The 19,563-nt window shown below is 44.2% G+C and overlaps 1 protein-coding gene across 1 annotated transcript in view; it reads right to left on the bottom strand.

Annotated features, from left to right (window-relative positions):
- The window catches only part of LOC124717208 (UDP-glucosyltransferase 2-like), a 48,156-nt gene that overhangs the window by 12,816 nt on the left and 15,777 nt on the right, over positions 1–19,563 (bottom strand). Inside the window, exon 3 of the mRNA XM_047243988.1 lies at positions 15,871–16,093. Within this exon, the coding sequence (XP_047099944.1) occupies positions 15,871–16,093 (223 nt within the window). The remainder of the gene's footprint in view (positions 1–15,870; positions 16,094–19,563) is intronic.

Genomic DNA, 19,563 nt, shown 5'->3' with positions numbered 1-19,563 from the left:
GTCACCTCTTGTTCGCATTGACGGCACTTTGAACAGTGGACGTTACATTTCGGATGTGTTACGACCCGTGGTTCTACCCTTCATTCGATCACTGCGAATCCCTACATTTGAGCAGCATTATGCACGACCGCATGTTGCAGGTCCTGTACGGACCTTTCTGGATGCAGAAAATGTTCGACTGCTACCCTGGCCAGCACATTCTCCAGATCTCTCCCCAATTTAAAACGTCTGGTCAATGGTGGGCGAGGAAATGTCTCCTCACAATACGGCAGTCACTACTCTTCATGAACTGTGGTATCGTGTTGAAGCTGCATGGGCAGCTGTACCTGTACACGCCATCCAAGCTCTGTTTGACTCAATGCCCAGCCGAATGAAGGCCGTTATTACGGCTGGAGGTGGTTGTTCTGGGTACTGATTTCCCAGGATCTGTGCACCCAAATTGCGTGAAAATGTAATCATATGTTAATTCTAGTATAATATATTTGTACAATGAATACCCGTTTATCATCTGCAATTCTTCTTGGTGTAGCGATTTTATTGGCCAGTAGTGTATGTAACTATTAAAGTAATTCTGAAGGTAAAGGGTTGGGTTGATTTGGGGGAGGAAACCAAACAGCGAGGTCATCGGTCTCATCGGATTAGGGAAGGAAGTCAGCCGTGCCCTTTCAAGCGACCCATCCTGGTATTTGCCTGAAGTGATTTAGGGAAATCACGGAAACCTAAACGAGGATGGTCGGACGCTGGATTGAACCGTCATCCTCCCAAATGCGAGTGCAGTTTGCTAATCTGAAGGTAGACCTACGAAAATAGGTATTTGGTTTCTCAGTCGAAATAAAGAGGTGCGTGTTTCATCATTTTTGAAAATCTAGCCCTTATGGGGGTAAAGTAGTGGGTGACAGTTATTTTTAAGTAAATAATTATTAAAGAAATACTTAAGTATCTTTAAAGCTACATCTATGAAGATTGGAATCTGACTTCTCAGTTAGAAGGGAAAAAATACATGTTGCAGTGTTTTTGGAAATTCAACCAATGTTTTACGAAATATTTCATCATGAAAGCGTTTTTAAACCTAAATCTATGAAAATTTGAATTTGGTTTCTCCGTTGGAAATAAAAAAAAAAAGTGTGTCACTGTTTCCGCAAATTCAGCCTCTAAGGCGGTGAAATATTTTATGAACATATTTCATTGTGAAAGTATTTTTAAAGATAAAGCTGTGAAATTAGCATTCGGCTTCTCATTTGGAAGTCAAAAAATATATGAAACTTCCTGGCAGATTAAAACTGTGTGCCCGACCGAGACTCGCACTCGGGACCTTTGCCTTTCGCGGGCAAGTGCTCTACCAACTGAGCTACCGAAGCACGACTCACGCCCGGTACTCACAGCTTTACTTCTGCCAGTACCTCGTCTCCTACCTTCCAAACTTCACAGTAGCTCTCCTGCGAACCTTGCAGAACTAGCACTCCTGAAAGAAAGGATATTGCGGAGACATGGCTTAGCCACAGCCTGGGGGATGTTTCCAGAATGAGATTTTCACTCTGCAGCGGAGTTTTAATCTGCCAGGAAGTTTCATATCAACGTACACTCGTGCTTCGGTAGCTCAGATGGTAGGACACTTGCCCGCGAAAGGCAAAGGCCCCGAGTTCGAGTCTCGGTCGAGCACACAGTTTTAATCTGCCAAGTTTCATATCAGCGCACACTCCACTGCAGAGTGAAAATCTCATTCTGGAAAAAATGCATGCTTTACTGTTTTTGTATATTCACCCGCTAAGGGTGTAAAATGTTTTATGAAAATATTTCATTGTGAAAGCATTTTTAAAGCTAGAGTTATTGTAAATAAATCATTATTAAAGGACTACTAAAGCATTTTTAAATATACAACTATGAAAATTGCTGACTACGAAGTCTTTCGCGACGGAGTCCTTGCATAAAAAGTTCTCGGTTTACTTGCGTCAAATTTGGATAAAATCCCAAGCTTTCGATGACTACCTCCGTCATCTTCGTCAGGGGTAAAACTGACTGTCGTGGACCGGTGAGGCTTCCGCTTTTATAAGCAGTGGACGGCTTCTCATTGGCTGGATGACGTCACGGTGAAACCGATGCGTACTGAGGTGGCGGCCTCTATATCCATAGATTTTGTTTGCGCGCTTTATCCAGCGTTGCTTGCAGCGCCATCCATCGCAACAGGCGGAGAACTGCGAGGAATGTAAGAAGTCTCCCTCTGTGCTCTTTCTATATCAATTGCGCGCTTCCATGCATTGCTGAGTGCATAACCGGAATCTCTGTTGAAATTATTTTCACAGAGTCTAATTTCAACTGCTTCCCTGATGACAGAGTCCCAATAGTTTGAAGCGTGAGCAAGTAGTCTTGTTTCATCGAATAAAATCTTATGTTTATTTAACAAACTGTGCTCAGCCACCGCTGATTTTTCTAGATACCTGTATTTCAGGTGACGCTGATGTTCCACACAGCGATCGGCAACAGTTCTTATAGACTGGCCCACATAACTTTTTCCACACTCGCAAGGAATGCTGTAAATTCCCGGCACTCTCAGGCCAAGACTATCTTTCACGGGTCGCAGCACTTCCCTAATCTTCCTGGGTGGCCGGAAGACTGGTCTGATTCCCTGCCGGCTCAGGACTCTGCCGATCTTGCTGGTCGTTGCACCGCAGAATGGTAGCCGCGCGATGTGTTGGTCCTCTTGATCTGTTCGAACAGCGTCCTTTCTTGGTTTCTTCGCCAGAGTAGATCTGATATCACGAACAGAATAACCATTTTTTAAGAATACCGTCGTCAGATGGTTAATCTCGGAGCCGAGATGATCCTTGTCCGAAATAGTCCTTGCTCTATGTACCAAGGTGTTCAGCATAGCTCTCTTCTGAGCTGGGTGGTGAAAACTACGCGCGTTTAGATATAAATCTGTATGCGTCGGTTTTCTGTGCACAGAATGTCCGAGACGTCCATCTGATTTTCGCTCCACCAGTACATCTAAGAAGGGTAACTTTCCATCCTTCTCCACCTCCACTGTAAATCTTATGTTCTGATGTATACCATTCAAATGTTCAACAAACTGCTGCAGTGCCTCATTGCCATGTGGCCAGATTAAAAATGTATCATCAACATACCTGAAGAAGCAGGATGGACGTAAGGGAGCACTGTTCAACGCTCGTTCTTCGAAATCCTCCATGAAGAAGTTAGCTATGGCTGGTGACAGTGGCGAACCCATGGCTGTTCCGTCAATCATTTCATAATATTTTCCACCATACAAAAAATAGGTGGTCGTCAAAGTGTGTCGAAATAACTTCAGTATTTCAGGAGAGAAATGAGCAGCCAACATTTTTAACGTATCTTCCACTGGAACCTTTGTAAACAAAGAGACCACATCTAGGCTGATCATGATGTCATTCGGACCTATCCTCATCTGCTTTATAATGTCAACAAACATTTTTGAGTTAGTAATATGATGGCTACAGTGGCCGACTATAGGTGCTAATAATTTGGTTAAGTATTTTGCCAACCGATATGTAGGAGACCCAATAGCACTAACAATAGGTCTCAACGGAACCCCATCCTTATGGACTTTGGGTAGACCATATAACCTGGGTGGCCTTGGTGCTCTTGGTCGTAGATTCTTGACTAGTTCTTCTGGGAGGCCAGAGTTCTTCAGTAGCTCCCCTGTCTTCCTACTAAGTGCTGCTGTGGGATCCCGTTTAAGAATACGGTACGTGGCATCTTCCAATAATATGGCCACTTTCTTATGATAATCGGTAGCATTGAGGATAACTGTGGCATTCCCTTTGTCGGCTGGTAGTACAACTAACTCTTCATCCTTCCCCAACGATTTCAATGCCACTTTCTCCACTCTGCTCACATTGGGCTTAGGAGGCTTGGCTGTTGCTAAAATCCGACTAGTTGCAAGCCTTACCTCATCTGCTGCCTCTTCGGGAAGGTGCCGAACCGCTTGTTCTACTCCACTGATAATCTCGGCCACTGGTAGCTTTTGTGGAGCTGGAGAAAAGTTCAGTCCCTTACTGAGAACCGAGATGGTGGCGTCGTCAATTTCCTTGTCGGAGAAGTTGATAACAGTGCGATGTGCGTCGCTGGACCCAGAAGTTCCTTTTCCCCGGCTTAGGCGCACAAATTTATCAGCCTGTTTTGCTGTAGTCTTGCTTAAATTCGCTCGCTGATGTGCAGCCAAGGTCGTGTCTACCCATTCCCAGTCCCACGGTGACAAAACTGCAGACAAAAACAGATGGCAACTATATAAAGACCGAGCGTTGGCATCAAGTTCATACCTCGTATGATGTATCCTCTCCCTGACGATCGCATGACTTGTCTTTCGCAAAATTCTATTCACTGCAGCAGTTCGGATGTGATGTTTGACAACTGCGAAATTTGGTACAACCTCCTTGTCACGACAACGTTGTAGAAAAGCCAGATTACTCAGCAGCTGTGACTGTTTCAAGCGCAGCTTCTCCAGCCGACGAACGCTGCGCGCTACATCCTCTCCGTAGAGGAAACTAATATGACTACGAAGTCTTTCGCGACGGAGTCCTTGCATAAAAAGTTCTCGGTTTACTTGCCGCGTCAAATTTGGATAAAATCCCAAGCTTTCGATGATTACCTCCGTCATCTTCGTCAGGGGTAAAACTGACTGTCGTGGACCGGTGAGGCTTCCGCTTTTATAAGCAGTGGACGGCTTTGTTGAACATTTGAATGGTATACATCAGAACATAAGATTTACAGTGGAGGTGGAGAAGGATGGAAAGTTACCCTTCTTAGATGTACTGGTGGAGCGAAAATCAGATGGACGTCTCGGACATTCTGTGCACAGAAAACCGACGCATACAGATTTATATCTAAACGCGCGTAGTTTTCACCACCCAGCTCAGAAGAGAGCTATGCTGAACACCTTGGTACACAGAGCGAGGACTATTTCGGACAAGGATCATCTCGGCTCCGAGATTAACCATCTGACGACGGTTTTCATAAAAAATGGTTATTCTGTTCGTGATATCAGATCTACTCTGGCGAAGAAACCAAGAAAGGACGCTGTTCGAACAGATCAAGAGGACCAACACATCGCGCGGCTACCATTCTGCGGTGCAACGACCAGCAAGATCGGCAGAGTCCTGAGCCGGCAGGGAATCAGACCAGTCTTCCGGCCACCCAGGAAGATTAGGGAAGTGCTGCGACCCGTGAAAGATAGTCTTGGCCTGAGAGTGCCGGGAATTTACAGCATTCCTTGCGAGTGTGGAAAAAGTTATGTGGGCCAGTCTATAAGAACTGTTGCCGATCGCTGTGTGGAACATCAGCGTCACCTGAAATACAGGTATCTAGAAAAATCAGCGGTGGCTGAGCACAGTTTGTTAAATAAACATAAGATTTTATTCGATGAAACAAGACTACTTGCTCACGCTTCAAACTATTGGGACTCTGTCATCAGGGAAGCAGTTGAAATTAGACTCTGTGAAAATAATTTCAACAGAGATTCCGGTTATGCACTCAGCAATGCATGGAAGCGCGCAATTGATATAGAAAGAGCACAGAGGGAGACTTCTTACATTCCTCGCAGTTCTCCGCCTGTTGCGATGGATGGCGCTGCAAGCAACGCTGGATAAAGCGCGCAAACAAAATCTATGGATATAGAGGCCGCCACCTCAGTACGCATCGGTTTCACCGTGACGTCATCCAGCCAATGAGAAGCCGTCCACTGCTTATAAAAGCGGAAGCCTCACCGGTCCACGACAGTCAGTTTTACCCCTGACGAAGATGACGGAGGTAGTCATCGAAAGCTTGGGATTTTATCCAAATTTGACGCGGCAAGTAAACCGAGAACTTTTTATGCATGAAAATTGTTATTTGGCTTCTCATTTAGAAATGAAAAAAATATGTGGTTCACCATTTTGGAAATTCAGTATGTAAGTAAGTAAATTAGGGAAAGACTGATTCATCGGTCGAGTCCAAACCACTAAGAGAGTGGATCTTGTATTGTAGGCATCGTTTAGGAACGATTGTTCGAAATTCCACTCCTAAGAGGAAGAAATAGGGGATGAAAGGCCTTTTAAAACATGTTGGAATTAAAGTGATTTTGAAGCTAGAACTACGAAAATTAGTATTGGTTTCTCAGTAATAAATAAAAAAATACACTTTTCAAAGAGTGGAGAATCCAGGATGGAATACTGACAGTATTGTGAAAAGAGCCGATTGCTGTTCAGTATATAGCGGAGATGTCGATTCGAAGATAGGCACAATAAAAGACTGCTAAACAAGTAAGATTTCGACCAAAAGGCCTTCTTCCGAATCAGACATCTCTCTCTCTCTCTCTCTCTCTCTCTCTCTCTCTCTCTCTCTCACACACACACACACACACACACACACACACACACACACACACACTCACACACAGCCAAGACTGCGGTCAAATGAATGTGAGTTGCAAAGTTTGTGTGTGTGTGTGATTCGGAGGAAGGCGTTTTGGTCGAAAGCTTACGTGATTGGCAGACTTTTTAATGTGGCTGTCTGCGTCTCGAAATCTCTACTATACATGTTTCAGCATTTTTTTGAAATTCAACAACTAAGGGAGTAAAATAGAGGGCGACAGGTTTTTGAAAATAAATCATTATTAAATAACTACTAAAGCATTTTACAGCTACATCTATGAAAAGTGGTGTTTGACTTCTCGGTTGGAAATAAAAAAATGCATAGTTCGATGATTTTGGGAATTCAACCTCTTAAGGGAGTGAAATAGGAGATGAAAAGTTTTATGAAATTGTTTGATTATGAAAGCATTTTAGAAGCTAAATCTATGAATTTTGTATTTGGCTTCTCTGTTAGAAATTTAAAAAATACGTGTTTCACTGTTTTTGAAAACTCAACCCCTAAGGGAATGAAACAGTGGTTGAAAATTTTTAAGAAAATATTTCGTTGTATTAAAAAGCTTTTAAACCTAAATCTACGAAAGTGGTGTTTCACTTCTCGGTTAGATATAAAGAAATACATGTTAGGCGATGTAAGTGTCTATGGAAATATCACTACAAGGAGGCAAAATGCATAATTAACAAAAACCTTGCACAGTAGCTACCAGAATCGCTTTGTGGTCAGAAGTACATACAGAAAAGATCATGCTCTTATGACCTTAATTAGCGTGGAAGATTTAAACGTATTGCAATATGTGAATAATGTAAAACTTTAATTAAATAAAAGTAGAAGAAATCTGTGTAGACCATATAGTTATTCGAGCGAAACGGTGGGCGTTAAGTTAGTTGATAGGTATAGTGGTAATACACTTAATTCGTTAGCAAATGCGGTGGAAGCAAGCGATATATCCCGTTAGCTGTCAGAAGCGTTTGACACGCTACTTAATCAGCTTATGCCCCTAAACAAAGGCTGAAAAATAAGAAATGTGTGTAAACGTGGCAAAATATGTGCCTATAGTGAATTCTAACATCATAATCTTCTAAACGTTAGGCCTTTGAGCGGCAGCCTAACTTTTCTCTCCTTTGTGAACACTTCGGTTCAGCGTACTACTTCAATTTAAGTCCATCCATCACAGAAGCCAGATTATGTTTCTGCGATCTTCCTCTTCTTCTTCTTCCCTAAAACCTTCCCTTGCAGTACGGTTGTGAATTCGTTGAGACATACCGTGTGGCGGATGAATTTTGTTTTTCTCCTTACCATGGCAGTAGTCATATCAGATGGCTGTGATAAATTCAGCTGGTTCATCCACTTTCTTGAGGTCCCACTCGTTCGACTTTTTCTCTCTGCAGCTTATTTTCAACATACTTCCCCACACAGTATTTCCATTGCTTCCAGGTGTTGTACATCGCATTTCATTAGGACCAACGTTTCACAGCACTGTAGACAAATGTTTTGATGAATACTTCCCTAGTTTTAATTCTCATGTGCCCGCCCCTCAGAAGCTGCTTCTTACTAATGAAGGTCTACTAAGTGAGGACAGTAGTCCTTCTGATCTACGTTGTAGATCTACTCTCTTGCGTGACAGCATCGTTGTACTCGTATACCTTCAATACCAATGCTCAAATGGAGAAGATTGCATGATTGCTCCAAAAGGCATAATAATGCAGTGGTTTGTCGCTGGTTTCTACATCTTAGTGCCGTTGACCAAATCCAGTGGGTTTTAGGAGTGATTTCTCACCTCAAGGGCAATATGGTGCCATGGAACCTCCGCCGGGTCAGCCACCCTCCGAAGACACTGTCGGCAGTTGGCAGAGGAGATCTTACTACGGGAGGCATCAATTGTCAGCCGTCTGCATGCAGTATCATTACATGTACGTGTTGCCCCCTCCCTACTGCGGATAGGCGAATGTCTGAATTTCCCCATCATTCATCGAGCCAAGCTAAAGTTTTACGGGCACAAAAATGTGAAGTAAGAGTTATATGTGGTGTGAACTCAAGAACATCCTGCAGAAGCCTGTTTAGGGACCTAGGAATACTAACTACTGCTTCCCAATATATTTATTCCTTAATGAAATTTGTCATTAAAAATGTATCACTTTTTCAAACCAACAGCTCAATCCATGGAATCAATACTAGAAATAAGAATAATCTTCACAAGGATTTATAGTCACTTAGTCTGGTACAAAAAGGTGTGGATTATTCAGGAACAAACATTTTCAATAACTTGCCAGCAGCCATAAAAAGCTTAACAACCAATGAAATTCAGCTTAAGAGAAGCCTATATATATATATATATATATATATATATATATATATATATATATAAAGTACAATATAACTTTTGCACAATTTCAGTGTTTTCATTATAAATAAGTATTTAGTAGTTGTATTACATGTTTATTACCTTGTAAATAAACAAAAACTTTTTTATTTTAAATCCAGAGCATTAGTATTTGTAAAATGATTCCTTCATATAGCGTTCATTAAAAAATGACGACCATGCCACTTGGGACCCGTGGAATGGTACATTAGCCTATTTGTTTGAGTTGTAAATATTTGTCATGTACTCCGGGGTTCGATTCCCGGCGGGGTCAGGGATTTTCTCTGCCGCGTGATGACTGGGTGTTGTGTGCTGTCCTTAGGTTAGTTAGGTTTAAGTAGTTCTAAGTTCTAGGGGACCGATGACCATAGATGTTAAGTCCCATAGTGCTCAGAGCCATTTGAACCATTTGTCATGTATTGTTGTTTTTCTGACATGTACTACATCCTGGGGGACCTTCTCACTGCGGATCAATTGGAATGAAAAATAATCTAATCTAATTGAAACTAAGACCATAAAGGCAATGAAAGCGAGAGAATCACATTTTTCTTGAGACCAGGAACATAGCTATTCAATACACTGAGGAGGCAAAAAGTCATGGAACAGCGACATGCGCATATACAGACGGCGGTAGTAGAGTGTACACAACGTATAAAAGGACAGTGCATTGGTGGAGCTGTCGTTTGTACTCAGGTGATTCGTGTAAAAAGGTGTCGGACGTGATTATGGCCGTACGACGGGAATTAACAGACTCAGGACGCGGAATGGTGGTGGGACCTAGAAGTATGGGACATTCCATTTCGGAATCTGTTACGGAAATCATTATTCCGAGATCCACAGCGTCGAGAGTGTGACGAGAATAGCTGATCTTAGGCATTACCTCTCACGAAGAAAAACGCAGTGGCCGACGGCCTTCCCTAAACGACCGAGAATTGTGGCATTTGCGTAAGTTGTCAGTGCTAATAGACAAGCAACGCTGCGTGAAATAACCGCAGCAATTAACGTGGGACGTACGATAAACGTAGCCGTTAGGACAGCGCTGCGAAATGTGCCGTTAATGAGCTATGGTAACAGATGATTGAAACAAGTGCTTTCGCTAACAGCACGAAATTGCCTGCAGCGCCTCTCCTGGGCTTGTCAACTTTTCAGTTTGTCCCTAGACGACTGGAAAACCATGGCCTGGTCAAATGAATACCGATTTTACTTGTTAAGAGCTCATGGTAGGTTTCGAATGTGCTGCGCACTCCGAGAAGCCATTGATCCAAGATATCAACAAGTAACTGTCAGGCTATGGTGGCTCCATAATAGTGTGGGCTGTGTTTACATGGAATGGACTGGGTCCTCTGGTCGAACTGGAAGTGATTATGTTCGGCTACTTCGAGACCATTTGTAGTCATTGTTGCACTTCCTATTCCCAAACCACGATGGAATGTTTACGTATGACAATGCGCTATGTCTCCGGGCCACAAATGTTCACGACTGGTTTGAAGAACATTCTGAACAATTCGAGCTTATGATATGGTTGTCCTGATCGCCCAGCATGCATCCAGTCGGTCTATGGGACATATCCGAGAGGATATGCTGTAGTACACAGATAAGTTTCAGCATTAGAAAATTGCAGCGAAATGCAGGAAGATCTGCAGCGGATAGGCACTTGGTGCAGTGAGTGGCAACTGACCCTTAACACAGACAAATGTAATGTATTGCGAATACATAGAAAGAAGGATCCTTTATTGTATGATTATATGATAGTGGAACAAACACTGGTAGTAGTTGAAACTTCCTGACAGATTAAAATTGTGTGCCCGACCGAGACTCGAACTCGGGACCTTTTCCTTTCGGGGAAAGTGCTCTACCATCCCCCAGGCTGTGGATAAGCCATGTCCCCGCAGTATCCTTTCTTTCAGGATTGCTAGTTCTGCAAGGTTCGCAGGAGAGCTTCTGTAAAGTTTGGAAGGTAAAAGACGAGATACTGGCAGAAGTAAAGCTGTGAGGACCGGGCGTGAGTCGTGCTTCGGTAGCTCTGATAGTAGAGCACTTGCCCGCGATGGGCAAAGGTCCCGAGTTCGAGTCTCGGTCGGGCACAGAGTTTTAATCTGCCAGGAAGTTTCATATCAGCGCACACCCCGCTGCAGAGTGAAAATCTCATACTGGTAGTAGTTACTTCCATAAAATATCTGGGAGTATGCGTACGGAACGATTTGAAGTGGAATAATCATATAAAATTAATTGTTGGTAAGGCGGGTGCCAGGTTGAGATTCATTGGGAGAGTCCTCAGAAAATGTAGTCCATCAACAAAGGAGGTGGCTTACAAAACGCTCATTCGACCTATACTCGAGTATTGCTCATCAGTGTGGGATCCGTACCAGGTCGGGTTGACAGAGGAGATAGACAAGATCCAAAAAAGAGCGGCGCGTTTCGTCACAGGGTTATTTGGTAAGCGTGATAGCGTTACGGAGATGTTTAGCAAACTCAACTGGCAGACTCTGCAAAAGAGGCGCTCTGCATCGCGGTGTAGCTTGCTCGCCAGGTATCGAGAGGGTGCGTTTCTGGATGAGGTATCGAATATATTGCTTCCCCCTACTTATACCTCCCGAGGAGATCACGAATGTAAAATTAGAGAGATTCGAGCGCGCACGAAGGCTTTCAGACAGTCGTTCTTCCCGCGAACCATACGCGACTGGAACAGAAAAGGGAGGTAATGACAGTGGCACGTAAAGTGCCCTCCGCCACACACCGTTGGGTGGCCTGCGGAGTATAAATGTAGATCTAGATGTAGATATACTGAGAAGTTGCAGCATTAGAAAATTGCAGCGAAATACAAGATCTGCAGCGGATAGGCATTTTTTGGTGCAGGGAGTGGCAACTGACCCTTAACACAGACAAATGTAATCTATTGCGAATACATAGAAAGAAGGATCCTTTATTGTATGATTATATGATAGCGGAACAAGCACTGGTAGTAGTTGAAACTTCCTGGCAGATTAAAACTGTGTGCCCGACCGAGACTCGAACTCGGGACCTTTTCCTTTCGCGGGAAAGTGCTCTACCATCCCCCAGGCTGTGGATAAGCCATGTCCCCGCAGTATCCTTTCTTTCAGGAGTGCTAGTTCTGCAAGGTTCGCAGGAGAGCTTCTGTAAAGTTTGGAAGGTAAAAGACGAGATACTGGCAGAAGTAAAGCTGTGAGGACCGGGCGTGAGTCGTGCTTCGGTAGCTCTGATAGTAGAGCACTTGCCCGCGAAAGGCAAAGGTCCCGAGTTCGAGTCTCGGTCGGGCACACAGTTTTAATCTGCCAGGAAGTTTCATATCAGCGCACACTCCGCTGCAGAGTGAAAATCTCATACTGGTAGTAGTTACTTCCATAAAATATCTGGGAGTATGCGTACGGAACGATTTGAAGTGGAATAATCATATAAAATTAATTGTTGATAAGGCGGGTGCCAGGTTGAGATTCATTGGGAGAGTCCTCAGAAAATGTAGTCCATCAACAAAGGAGGTGGCTTACAAAACGCTCATTCGACCTATACTTGAGTATTGCTCATCAGTATGGGATCCGTACCAGGTCGGGTTGACAGAGGAGATAGACAAGATCCAAAAAAGAGCGGCGCGTTTCGTCACAGGGTTATTTGGTAAGCGTGATAGCGTTACGGAGATATTTAGCAAACTCAACTGGCAGACTCTGCAAAAGAGGCGCTCTGCATCGCGGTGTAGCTTGCTCGCCAGGTTTCGAGAGGGTGCGTTTCTGGATGAGGTATCGAATATATTGCTTCCCCCTACTTATACCTCCCGAGGAGATCACGAATGTAAAATTAGAGAGATTCGTGCGTGCACAGAGGCTTTCAGACAGTCGTTCTTCCCGCGAACCATACGCGACTGGAACAAGAAAGGGAGGTAATGACAGTGGCACGTAAAGTGCCCTCCGCCACACACCGTTGGGTGGCTTGCGGAGTATAAATGTAGATGTAGATGTAGAGGTCAGTTCGCGCACAAAAACCTTCACTGGCAACACTTCCAAAATAATGGACGGTTTTGGGGGCAGCATCGCTCAATATTTCTGCTGGAGTCTTCCAACTACTTGTTGAGTCTATGCCACTTCTATGCAGTACGCCGGGCACAGTGAGGTCAGACACGGTATTAGGAGATATTACGTGACTTTTGTCATGTGTACATTTCCACAGGTGGTCCCATGAAATACGTGTTGATTAGTACACTTTTAGTGCTGGCTCGATTAGTACACTTTTAGTGCTGACTCAGTCTTCACGTTACAACAAAAAAATCTGCAAATACCAACAGAGAAAATCTACGTGAAGACTCCTCGGAGAGGCACTCGCGGTATTCGATGGTAAGTCAATTATTATCCGCAATTTAGTTAGATTTTTGTTTATGTTGGTAGTACTATCGTCTTACGTTGATGACGCATGCTGTTATATGTTGTTATATCTCTGCAATTTTCAAGCTGCTAGATTAGTTTCGTGATCGCTGCCGTGCTGTTAATCATGGCTGCTCCGCTGTCTATTTGCACCAAAGAAGAGCAACGTTCAGTGATCCGTTTTTTGTGGTCGGAAGGCGTATGAGGGGCCGAACTTCATCGAAAACTTTCGGTACAGCACGGGAATAGAGTTTTGCCTCAACGGAGTGTCTACCAACGGATTGAAAAATTCCCAAATGGTCGCACAAGTGTTACACACGATGAAGGAGCCGGACGACCGTTTGCTGCCACAAATGAAGAAACCATTGAGCGTTCACGTGAAACGATTCTTTTAGACAGACCATTAACTGTTGACGAAGTGGCACATCGTCTGCAAATTAGTCATAGTTCTGCCAATGAAATCACACATAACACACTTGGGTATCATAAAGTTTGTGCAAGATGAGTTCCGAAACAACTCAAACAGTTGCATAAACAGTCGCCCTTGGACATCAGCAAAAACCATTTGGATCGCTATGGTAACGATGGGGACAACTTCTTAGACAGGGTCATTACTGGTGTCCCAACATGGAGCCATCATTACGAGATGGAGAGTAAACGGCAGAGTATGGAATGGAAAATCCAAATTCGCCGTGCAAGAAAAAGTTCAAAACCCAACCGTCCGCAGGAAAACTGATGCTTACTGTTTTTTGGGACGCACAAGGTCCAGTACTGGAACATTATGGGGAAAGGTGCACAAGAATAAACAGTGTACAATACAGTGAGATGCTTACCGCCAGGCTAAGGCCTGCAATCCGAAGGAAACGCCGAGGATTGCTGTCAAAAGGCGTTGTGTTGTTGCACGACAATGCCCGTCGGCATACTGCTCCCCACACCGCTGAAACGCTCCAGAAACTCAAATTTGAAGTACTGGATCATCCTCCATGTAGTCCCAATCTTGCCTCTTCTATCACTTGTTTGGTCCACTCTAACAGGCATTAAGGGGCCCTCGATTTGTGTAGGACGAAGCAGTGAAAGAAACGGTGCATTCCTGGTTCACAGCTCAACCGAGAAACATCCTTTATGAGGGCATCAGGAAGCTTTTACAACGATGGACCAAGTGCGTCGAAACGCAAGGAGACTATGTCGAAAAATGATGCTCTTGTAAGTTTCGTATTTCATTACAATAAAATTGTATAACTACAATACTGGCCATTAAAATTGCTACACCAAGAAGAAATGCAGATGATAAACGGGTATTCATTGGAGAAATATATTATACTAGAACTGACACGTCATTATATTTTCACGCAATTTAGTTGCATAGATCTTGAGAAATCAGTACCCAGAACAACCACCTCCGGCCGTAATAACGGCCTTGGTACGCCTGGGCATTGAGTCAAACAGAGCTTGGATGGCGTGTACAGGTACAGCTGCCCATGCAGCTTCAACACGATACCACAGTTCATTAAGAGTAGTAACTGGCGTATTGTGACGAGGCAGTTGCTCAGCCACCATTGACCGGTCGTTTTCAATTGGTAAGAGATCTGCTCAAACGCTCCATAAACTCAAATTTGAAGTACTGGACCATCCTCCATATAGTCCCAGGAGAATGTGTTGGCCAGGGCAGCAGTCGAACATTTTCTGTATCCAGAAAGGCCCGTACAGGACCTGCAACGTGCGGTCGTGCATTATCCTGCTGAAATGTAGGGTTTCGCAGGGATCGAATGATGGGTAGAGTCACAGGTCGTAACACATCCGAAATGTAACGTCCACTGTTCAACGTGCCGACAATGCGAACAAGAGATGACCGTGACGTGTAACCAATGGCACCCCATACCATCGTGTCGGGTGATACGCCAGTATGGTGATGACGAATACACGCTTCCAATGTGCGTTCACCACGATGTCGCCAAACACGGATGCGACCATCATGACGCTGTAAACAGAACCTGGATTCATCCAAAAATATGACGTTTTGCCGTTCGTGCACCCAGGTTCGTCGTTGAGTACACCATCACAGGCGCTCCTGTCTGTGATGCAGCGTCAAGGGTAACCGCAGTCATGGTCTCCGAGCTGATAGTCCATGCTGCTGCAAACGTCGTCGAACTGTTCGTGCAGATGGTTGTTGTCTTGCAAACGTCCCCATCTGTTGACTCAGGGATCGAGACGTGGCTGCACGATCCGTTACAGCCATGCGGATAAGATGCCTGTCATCTCGACTGCTAGTGATACGAGGCCGTTGGGATCCAGCCGATTCCATATTCTGCTAACAGTCATTGGATCTCGGCAAACGCGAGCAGCAATGTTGCGATACGATAAACCGCCATCGCGATAGGCTACAATCCGATCTTTATCAAAGTCGGAAACGTGGTGGTACGCATTTCTCCTCCTTACACGAGGCATCACAACAACGTTTCACCAGGCAACGCCGGTCAACTGCTGTTTGTGTATGAGAAGTCGGTTGGAAACCTTCCTCATGTCAGCACGTTGTAGGTGTCGCCACCAGCGCCAACCTCGTGTGAATGCTCTGAAAAGCTAATCATTTGCATATCACAGGATCTTCTTCCTGTCGGTTAAATTTCGCGTCTGTAGCACGTCATTTTCGTGGTGTAGCAATTTTAATGGCCAGTAGTGTACTTTGCAGATAATAAGTGGCTTACCCTCGTATATTGACATTACTTCCTCAAGGAAGAAAATCAAAATTTTAGATTGTTAACTTACCCAGGACATCGTTTTGCGGAATCCACTTCATGATTTTGACGTTTGCCGGCTTCCCCGGCAAATCTTCAGCCTCGAACTTCCAGAGGACCTTGTAGGGCAGCTCTGCAAACGCTTCGAGGAAGGCCCTCCGCTGGTAGTCCTTGAGCATGTCGCTGCGGATGTTGGTGCCCAGGTTCATGTAGATGACGCCTTCCGTCGCCGCGTCGAGGAACTGCTTTATGTCCTTCAAAAGAGTCGCAAGGACGTTCGGTTACCTTCACTGCTAAGCAAATGATTCCTCCAAATGTGCACCCACCTTAACGAACCAGGCAAAATAAAGTTATTGATTAAATTCGGTCTTCAGTCACAGTATTCTTATTTTCAGATTATTGTCCAAAGCGTTTCGGACGTACAACTTCATTTTCAAGAACTGTACAGGCACAATGGGAGTTACATCTCCTTCATTTTTCCATCTTTCAGAAGCAGAATTATTAGAAGGAACGAGAACACATCGTCACTCGGTACTAATGAGAGAAATGGTAGAGAAATAGGAGAAATTAAGTATTGTAACATAATACGTGCCTTCGATGACCACCTAGCATTCCAGCTACCTTGGTCTCTTTCTCTCTTTCCTTTCTCTCTCTAATTCTGTTTCCGTCTCTCCGTCTCTCTCTCTCTCTCTCTCTACATCCTTCCACCCTCTCTCTCCCCCTCTCCCACAGTCACTTTCCAGGCGGTTTCATTTCATTTGTATGCGTAATTTATTTGGATTACTAGAACAGTATTACTATCCCACGAGATCAACAAATATAAATTACAGACACTAGAACCAGTAAACTGTAACAAGTATTTTGAGCCACTCTGTATGTTAGTAAGCATGTCAAATCTCGTGTTGAATACGTAATAGCCGGCCGGAGTGGCCTAGCGGTTCTAGGCGCTGCAGTCTGGAACCGAGCGACGCTACGGTGGCAGGTTCGAATCCTGCCTCGGGCATGGATATGTGTGATGTCCTTAGGTTAGTTAGGTTTAAGTAGTTCTAATTTCTAGGCGACTGATGACCTAAGAAGTTAAGTCGTATAGTGCTCAGAGCCATTTGAACCATTTTGAATACGTAATAATGTAAAACTAAAATAGTTAATTGTCGCTCCTCAAAGTAATATTTTAATTTTTTATTTTGTTTTGTCACGCTGTGTAACCGTAAATAAAACGAAATTCAATACTTTATGACAGAACTGGACAATAGGTGAAGTATGTCACAAATATGCTAATTCGTTCAAAATGTGGAAGTATTTTACCAAAGCAAAAGACGAAGTAGCGAAATGTAGGTAATTTGTTACTAGACTTAAGTGCTGTCACTTCTTTAGCACTTCTCTCATTAATCGCACCCACTTCTCTCATTAATCGCACCTGAGACAATTTTCTCGTTAAATGTGGCAACTGTGTCGTTCCGTTACTGTTAGGTGAAAAGCGGAAGTGGGCGTAACGCCCTTTACGCCTATACGGTCCTTGAAAATGGAGGTCTAACTCCGAAACGCGTTGGACGATATTTAAAAAATAAATATATTGTGACTGGGGACGGAATTCTATTATTACAATATACATCTGTAACCTAGAAGTTACAGTCCCAGACAGCCCACAATTTGACGTCTTAATAATGTGACAAAATAAATGTTATGAATAAGAGTAAACACTTCAGTCGCCGCAATGCAACGTAATTGAAAAAAAAACAGAAATGGAATGAAGGCAGAGCTTAACGTTTCAACGACGACATTGTCGCTGACGGTGCACAAGAACGGGAAGGGCAGGGGGCGGAAAAAATTTGGCGATGTCCTTTGTAGAGGAGTCATACCAATGTTAGCGGTAAGCGATTTACAGAAACCACAACAAATTTATTCTGAATGGCCAAATGAAGGCTGGAACTCTTGCTAGACACGCTTGGAAGTCTTACACTATGTAATCAAAAGTATCAGGACACCTGGCTGAAAATGACTTACAAGTTCGTGGCACCCTCCATCGGTAATGCTGGAACGCAATGAGGTGTTGGCTCACTCTTAGTCTTGTTGACACCTTCCCCTCTCGCAGGCATACGTTCAATCAGGTGCTTGAAGTTTTCCTTGCGGAACGGCAACCTATTTTTCACGGAGTGCTGCACTGAGGAGAGGTATCGATGTAGGTCGGTAAGGCCTGGCACGAAGTCGGCGTTCCAATATATCCCAAAGGTGTTCTGTAGAATTCAGGTCAGAACTCTGTGCAGGTCAGTCCATTACAGGGACGTTATTGTCGTTTAACCACTCCACCACAGGCTGTGCGTTATGAACAGGTGCTCGACCGTGTTGAAAGATGCAATCGCCATCCCCGAATTGCTCTTCAACAGTGGGAAGCAAGAAGGTGCTTAAAACATCAATGTAGACCTGTGCTATGATAGTGCCACGCAAAGCAACAAGGGGTGCAAGCCCCATCCATGAAAAACACGACCACACACCATAACACCACCGTCTCCGAATTTTACTGTTGGCACTACACACGCTAGCAGATGACATTCACCGGGAACTCGCCGTACCCACACCCTGCCATCGCATCGCAACATTGTTTACCGTGATTCGTCACTCCACACGTTTTTCCACTGTTCAATCGCTCCTTACACCAAGCGAGGCGTCGTTTGGCATTTACCAGCCTCATGTGTGGCTTATGAGCAGCCGCTTGACCATGAAATCCAAGTTTTCTCACCTCCCGCCTAACTGTCATAGTACTTTCAGTGGATCCTAATGCAGTTTCGAATTCCTGTATGGTGGTCTGAATAGATATTTGGCCATTACACATTACGACCCTCTTCAGCTGTCGGCGGTCTCTGTCAGTCAACAGACGTAGTCTGCCTGTACGCTCTTGTGCTGTAAGTGTCCCTTCACGTTTCCACTTCACTATCACATCGGAAACAGTGGACCTAGGGATGTTTAGGAGCGTGGAAGTGACACCCAATCGCCCTATCACGTTCGAAGTACGTGAGTTCCGCGGAGCGCCCCATTCTGCTCTCTGACGATGTCTAATGACTACTGAGGTCGCTGATATGGAGTACCTGACAGCAGGTGGCAGCACAATGCCCCTAATATGAAAAACGTATTTTTTGGGGGTGTCTGGATACTTTTGATCACATAGTGTATGTTTTAACCACCTCTACCACTAGCAACAGAGGAAAGGGCAAAGAGAGAGAAAATGATGTGAAAAATCCGCCACAAGTCGGGAGTGTGTTTGTCTCTTGGTATTGGGTTTGCAACAGCAGTAACTACATTTCTTCGCCTTACGATTTTCCATTGGATCGATTTCAGCAAAACTTGCTTGGTACGTTGATCACTTAAGCGCCTGGAAAGAAGCATAATTTGGATAAGACACACCAACCTCCCATAGGAATTGGGGTGGCGACCTAGAAGCACGAGTCAGGGATGAACTGAGCAGTTTCAACCAATTTTTGCATATATGTGATTCATGACTTGTATTTTTGTGTTATTACAACTACACCTATAAACACACTACGTGAGGGATACATTAGTTTTACACGGAGAAAGAACTGAGAAGAAATGTTCCAAACCCACAAGGTTTGCTAGCTATGCGACTTCATACACTTTGCTCGTTAATAATACGGCAGACGAATTGAGAAATTACCGTAAACCAGGTATACTTAGTCATGATTATCACATTTTAATGTGAAAATCGGTCAGT

This window comes from Schistocerca piceifrons, chromosome 9, assembly GCF_021461385.2.
Source record: "Schistocerca piceifrons isolate TAMUIC-IGC-003096 chromosome 9, iqSchPice1.1, whole genome shotgun sequence".
In the NCBI taxonomy this organism is placed as follows: domain Eukaryota; kingdom Metazoa; phylum Arthropoda; class Insecta; order Orthoptera; family Acrididae; genus Schistocerca; species Schistocerca piceifrons.
This window is presented reverse-complemented; position numbering and strand designations above follow the sequence as displayed.